This window comes from Capsicum annuum, chromosome 8, assembly GCF_002878395.1.
Source record: "Capsicum annuum cultivar UCD-10X-F1 chromosome 8, UCD10Xv1.1, whole genome shotgun sequence".
Lineage (NCBI taxonomy): Eukaryota > Viridiplantae > Streptophyta > Magnoliopsida > Solanales > Solanaceae > Capsicum > Capsicum annuum.
In genome coordinates this window covers 136,234,015-136,241,402 of record NC_061118.1, presented here as the reverse complement: position 1 = coordinate 136,241,402, position 7,388 = coordinate 136,234,015, and the positions used below count along the sequence as shown (strand labels likewise).

At 30.0% G+C, this 7,388-nt stretch overlaps 1 protein-coding gene across 1 annotated transcript; it reads right to left on the bottom strand.

Annotated features, from left to right (window-relative positions):
* Positions 1 to 2,363: 2,363 nt before the first annotated feature.
* Positions 2,364 to 7,388, bottom strand: LOC124886648. Its single transcript, XM_047395525.1, has 10 exons — positions 7,176 to 7,388; positions 6,559 to 6,669; positions 6,157 to 6,441; positions 5,565 to 5,687; positions 4,897 to 4,998; positions 4,641 to 4,772; positions 4,476 to 4,558; positions 3,977 to 4,266; positions 3,744 to 3,885; positions 2,364 to 2,499 (listed from the first exon to the last, which is right to left on the bottom strand). The coding sequence occupies exons 1-10, from the start codon at positions 7,386 to 7,388 to the stop codon at positions 2,364 to 2,366; spliced, it is 1,617 nt and encodes a 538-aa protein (XP_047251481.1).

Here is a 7,388-nt window from a genome sequence, read left to right as displayed (position 1 = left end):
GAAAAGTGGGCTAGGTCATATGCAACAGTTCACCGAGGATGGACTTTGACTTCAAACATTGCAGAGTCAATAAATGGAGTGCTTGTATCAGCTAGAGAACTGCCAATTTATAACTTTCTTGAGGAAGTTCGATTACTGTTTGCAAAATGGAATTGCGCAAATAGGCAGGAGACTTCATATACCTTCACAACACTCATTGAAAAGTTTAATGACATATTCAGTGAGAACGAGACTTTGTGTACCCGTATGATGGTATGATCTTTTAGATTTATGGAAATTATAATTATGGAAACATAAATATGAAAATACTTTCCATGCAGTTGTAAACTAATGAAAAGATATACAACATAAAAAATATGAACATTTAAAATATATAATATGTATTTTGCAGATGTATTTTGTTGTATTGAAAATTATTAACAACTGCATATGTATTTGGCTGCTCTGTTAAAATGCACTCTGCATATGTATTTTTATTGCATAAGTATTTTTTTTTTTCAAAAATGCTGGTATGCTTACAACATATAATGGAATATTGAATTCATCTTTTTGTATTAGTGCATTTAATTTTTTATTTTTATGTCAGGTTGTACCAGCCACAGATTATGTGTATACGGTACACGATAAATAAAAGCACTTCATTGGTTGCATCAAAGAAAAGAAGTGCTCATGTAATACTTTTCAAATAGATGAGATACCATGTGCGCATGCTTGTGCGGTGTTGGAGAAAAAGAATTTTGAGAAGGGGCCATACTGTTCTGATTTGTTTAAAGCAAAAACTGTTTTGAAGACATATGATATTCCAATCTACTCGTTGCCACACAGCGATGACTGAATAATTTCAGAGAGCATACTTGATGAAATAGTACTGCCTCTAAAATACAAAAGACCTCCAGGAAGACCTGCAAAGAAGGATCGTGAAAAATTAGGCCGGGATATGTTTGGAAAGAAGAATATCAACTCATGCGGTGGTTGTAGGGCTAAGGGTCACAATAGGTCTCTTGTAGGAAAAATCGCAAATGATACATTTCTTCTTCTATATTATTTCTTAAAACTTTTTTTTTTTCATTTTTTATAATGATGAACTAACTCAGTTTAGTTAATGCATTTATGAATCATTTGACAATTGAAGACAGTAATATATGAATAATGGATCTATATATGTTTCAAAATTTGTACATTACATATGTATTTTCAAGCAACAGTTCATATGTATTTTTGACATAGTAAATATATTTTAGGTTAAAGGTGGTAACTTTGACTAACCACACAAGTATATGATTCGTAATTGTTCAAAGATTTAAATATATGTGACATATAAATATATGTTTGAATTGCATAATGATATTACTGCATATGTATTTATATTGTAAAAATACATTTGATGTATAATCCATATGTATTTTTTTAAAAAAATATAATCACTGCATATATATTTTGTAACTAAAATCAAACCTATAACTGCATAAAAAAGTTAAATTTATCTTTAATTTAAATTCTCTTGTATAATGATTTTAAATGAACACATATCAAAATTAAATATTAGGTTTGATCAATATGTATTTTCCAACAACTTTATATTAACACGAAATATGTATTTTTTTTAGAAAATATTTATAATGTATAATCCATATGTATTTTATAGCAAAATATCAACACTGCATATATATTTTGTAAATAACTGCATTAAACTGTCAAATTAAACTTTAATAATTTATAATTATAGTTAATGAAAATATACTAAAAATGCATATTAGGTATGTTGCAGTTGTATTTTTGTAATGTTTCATTCTAACATTTCATATGTATTTTTTTTGCTGAAAAACAATTGATTTATACTACATATGTATTTTTAAGCATAATATGAAAACTACATATGTATTTTTTTAACTAAATCTCACAGTAAAATATAGAACTCCATAAATCTAACACTACGTGTTATATTTAACAATATAGGAATGTGGTGAAAAACTTTAAATAACAACAACAACATACTAAAATACATATTAGGAATGGTCCATATATATTTTTACAATATTTGATTTTAACACTGCATACGTATTTTTAGTTTAAATAAAATTGGTTTATACGATATATGTATTTTTAAAGATAATATAAAAACTACGTAAGTATTTTTTTAACAAAATCTCACAGTAAAAGGTAGAACTCCATGAAATAGAACCAATTCAAAACATAAAAATTAGTCTGTACAATCAAAACCTACATCCATAAACTAGTTTCTAAAGTACAAAAAGTCAAAAATCAATCAACCATCATACATCAACAGCTTCAGTGACACTAGTTATTCTACTTTGCCTTGCAGGCCTCACGGGTGCTTCGACATCACTAATGGAATTTGCTTCTTATTTTCGGATCCCATAATCCCACAAAAGTGCAACATATCTTGTACGGAGTGCATTGGGGTCGAACTCAGTCGCAATAACTTTGTGACCATAAGAAAGACACTCTGCATACATAACCATAAAAACACCACAATTCCTACAAAAAAAAAAGAAAACAAATTTGATTAAATAGTGAAATATATTTTGTAAAGAAGATACAATTTTGGTATATGTAATTTTAAAACTTACAAGTTTCCACTCGGTTGTTGAGGCAAATCATCTTCAAATAAAACATCAAACATATCTGAGGATTCTTTGTCTTTGTATCTTGGATGATTTTGAAGATCAATTCCTTTCTTAACATAGAAATCACAAGCTTGGAGACACAATGGAATAATCTTTGCTATTTTCTCGATCTCAGCAAGAAAAATCTCATAATGACCACTGGATTCATATGAATCATACAAGAATATACACCTCTCTAAAAATGATAAAGCCGCCAGAACCCAGTGATGTTTTTCCTTTATATTGACCAAAATAAAAATGTCTTCCACTGTATGACATGACACTACAGCATGCATACGGAACCCATTGATGTATTCAATAAGATGGTGCTCCTGTCCTCCATCTTTAAGATTTTGATGATATATACATCATTCAAAGATCTAATTACGTTCATAAAGTTGCAGTCAACTGTACTGTATTTGTATGATTTGCTTGGCTCATTTTTATACAAACTGTGCGGCCCATAATTCGACTTCTTCCTCAAGTAGTATAAGCAGACATCAATGTGCTACATTAGTGAATACGACAAAATTTAGAGCATTCCACAAATCTAAAATCTTAAAGATGTTTTGTTTTACCACATGCATAATGCTTGGATTCCTATTAGAGAATTCAAAAAAATTGTATTCTAAATATTAAGTGTATGAAAGTAAAAAATACTTATGCATTTTTTTATATGAATGTAGATGACTTGTGTATCTAAAATTACATTCTTAAAGTTCAATTACATGCGGACAATTTTATCTAATAGTATATGCAACAGTATTTGATGTAGTATACTATATCATACTTTGAATTCTTAAAAATACATACATATTAAACCATATGTATTTCAATGTAACCTATTATGTATTTTTAATTATTGTTACAGACGAAATGGAATTTTTTTAAAACAATATACTAACTGAGTCTGTCCATGTCTGATCTGCAAACCCCATCATATAGAACTAATTTTTATCTTCAACGGTCCCAACACCAAAATGCATCTTTGGAATTTCTGATTTTCCCCTCTTGTAATGATCCACTTTTCCTTTCCTAGGTATTTTAAGAAGATGGTAAACCATGAAAACATGTATTGATACAAGAAAATAATATGTCGCAATTCAAAAGAACTACCTCTTAGCAGTAGCTTTTAATAGGTCGGCAGAAATCCAGTCCTTGAAGTTCTTGACAATCTTTATATCTATTATCCCATCAATCGGGTGATATAAAAATGGCTGTTTCTGGGGGAATATGCGTATTAGCCCTGCTGAGCTCCCTATATAATTATATAATATAAGAACTTAATAAATACAAACGTATTTGCAAGACATATTACATAAAAATTATATATATCTTATTGCACTTACCAGCAGTTGAACCAATTTTTTCGGTGAATGGCGATTCCTTGAATTTTGATGGTCGCCTAATTCTTAATTTTGGTCTAAGAATTTTTACTTCACGATTAAAGGATGGATGAATAATGATGCTTTTTTTATTGTAGACATTCAAGCTAGGTAGAAACTCATCCGGGATTGTGTTTTGTGAATCAGGCCACAATTGTTCATCCCTCTGTTCATCATTGGTTACTTCTTGTGTATTAGGAGGTGTCCTAACTTGCTCCTTGGTAGAAAGTTCTACCTCTGAATCAGTGATCCCTCTGTTCATCTAAGAAAAAGATTGAAAAAAGAATATTACATTTTTTCCATCAAATTGAACCTAAATAAACTCAAAATATATAATAGTAAGATACATACTTGATCATGATCTTCAATAACAGTCTTAGAAGTTTCTGCATCTAAAATTTCATAATGAGATTCTTCTTGACGATTTATCGATGGATGTATGATAATGTTTTATATTTGATACGCATTTAGGCTAGGTAACATCTCATTAGGGATTGTGAATCGCAAATCAGACAAAATTGTTTCATCAATTTTCTCATCGCTGGTCTGCAAAAAAATGAAAGTAAAAATTTAATTGTCCTCTGAATTATTACATGACATGAAGAAAAGTTAACATCACTATACATACTCGACAATCATGTTGAACAACCTTCTCAGAATGCAAGTAGTTCAAATTTATACTTCGGAGAAGCTCATGAGGGATTAATTGTTGAGAATCAATTTCAACATTCATTTTTTCAGAATGCAAATCAGTGCCCCCCTTGAAAACAAGTATAAAAATCAAAACATCAAACAAACATGTACTTGTATCTGTTTATATATGTGAATTCAAATAAATATATATATGAAACTTAATTATTTATCTTTTTACCAAGAAAAGTTGCCTCCAATTCCTGATCAACCTCCGAACTTAATCGTTGTGGTGATCTTTCGGTACCAACATAATCCATATTCTGAAGGTCAGGATATTTATCTGCATGTTGTTGCTACAAATACATATACAAATTAAAATAACCTATTAATACTTGAGTCAAATTTAATATTTTTTTTAATGAAATTGAATATACATATTTATATATAACATCAAACTCAAAAATACATATTATAGAACATAACAAAATAATCACTCAATGTTAAAATACATATGCAGTATTAAAAAATACATATGAATAAACTAAAAATACATATGCATTGTATAGAAAATACATATGCAGTGTTAAAAAATACATATGAATACAACTAAAAACACACTGTGTTGCATGTTATAATGTTTTTAATGAACCAAATAATATTTACTGTTATATGAGCATACTCAATATATATATACACTACATGCAATGTAAAAAATAATTGTATTTATTGAACAATGCATATATATTTAAGAAAAAAATACATAAAGTATCAACAACACATAAACAAATAATACTTGCATATCATACTAAGTCAATCTTCAATTCTATTCCAAATTTGACAGTTCTATTAACCTCAACTATATTTTGAATATAAAATTTAAAAGTACAAGCAAATATGTGTTTGGAACTTTAATATTTACCTTTGTACTGTCAGAAATATTATCCGAAGATTGAACAACATCAGGACTGAAATGTTGTCCAGATTGCTCTAACCCTCCCTCATCAACATTTGGTTTATCAGCTTCTATATCTACAACCTGCTCCTGAAAAATTTGTGTCCAATAACATAACGAGTTATTTTACAAAATATGTTGTATTTGTATAAGGCAGTCAAATAAGTATATATATTCAAATCAACTAAGATTTTCAAAGAAAAAATTTACCTTGCTTTGAGCAAATGCTTTATTCAACTTTTAAAATTTTTTTCTCATTAGTCCACAAATTCCTTTAAACTCGCGAAGAACCTGTTTTGATAAAAAATCTATATACAAAACTTTTTTCATGTAAAATAAAATATTTGTCAAAAAAAATTACCTCATCGCGGAATGCATCAAAATCTTTCTTAGAAATAAAGGCTTCTTTCTAAACATAACTCTCAGACTTTGACACGTCTACTTCTTCTACATGAATATCTGGCTTTGAGTGTACCTGAGGAAAAATAACCTGAGATATTTGCTTTTCTTTCTTTATTTTTGAAGAAGATGCCTGTCATGTTGGAATTGGCTTAAAAACTGGTGTCTTCATTTCATCAGCCTTTGCAGCACGATGAGCTGGTGTCCTCATTTGGGTATGCTCGTCAAAAATATCTACTTGCTTTTTCCTTAGAGGTTTCTTCGCTACTGGTGTTGAGGAATCAACCTTCTGTTTCTTCTTTGAATGTTCGTTGATCTTTCTTGGTGGTGGATCCTGAAAGTCGTCATCAGAATCAACAGAACGTTCATGTTGCATTTCATCCTTCTGTGGTATTTGCAATTTTGACAGCTCCTTTTTCTTTGGCTCTATGTTCTTAAATACAACCTAGAATAATAGGTAAATAATATATGTTAAAGAATCAGTTAGACAATTGTAAATGAAAATGTATATATGTATACTGTAAAATACATATTAATACATATGGAATTAGTAACAATAAACCTTGCCATTGTCATTGAACATAGCATTCATCAAAAACTCAAAGCGTGGACGAGGTGCAATCGTCTTCCAATTTAATAATCGGGAAATCCGATTATCAACCTTCGATGCAATCTTTATGGGACATTTGAACAATACTCGTAAAGCCACACTTGAATAGCCAGTGGCATTCCCTAAATCAAATAAAATTGACCACCAGCTTTCAACCGGTTGTTCAAGCTTCTGGCCAGATCTTCAAAAGATAAAGAACCCCATGAAAAATCCTTATATCTTTCACTATCGACCAAATCGAAATGAAGACGGGGTATTACCACAGTTTCAACATTAGATAAGATAAATGCATGCAGGAAGTACAGGATTGCAAATTTCTCAGCATCCGCATCATTGTTCTCCCCCCATACTCTCCCCGTGAATGCTAGAAATAGTTGCCTTTTCTGTATAATTTTTGCCCCATTGAAATACTTCTCAACCATCCTATTTGGTACACCCTTGTAAAAAATAAAGTAATACCTATTTGACACACAATTCAATCCAGTTATGATAGCAAATTTTTTGAGAGTAAAATTAAGAAAGGTCTCATTAGCACAAATCAGAATCCCAGAAGAAGAACTATCCTTCACCTTAAGCGTGATAACGCATCTGCACAACTGTGCTTGCACTACACATTGCTGCTTCTTCATAAAATAACCAAAAATGTTTTTGTCGCAAAAGTTTTTAAACTGTTCCTTGTTTAAAATTACGCGTATGCTTTCATAAATATCTTTGTCACTGTAAGAACACATGTGTGGTGCAAATCTTGAAAGTTTTCTGACAATGAATATTTCATCCCGCAT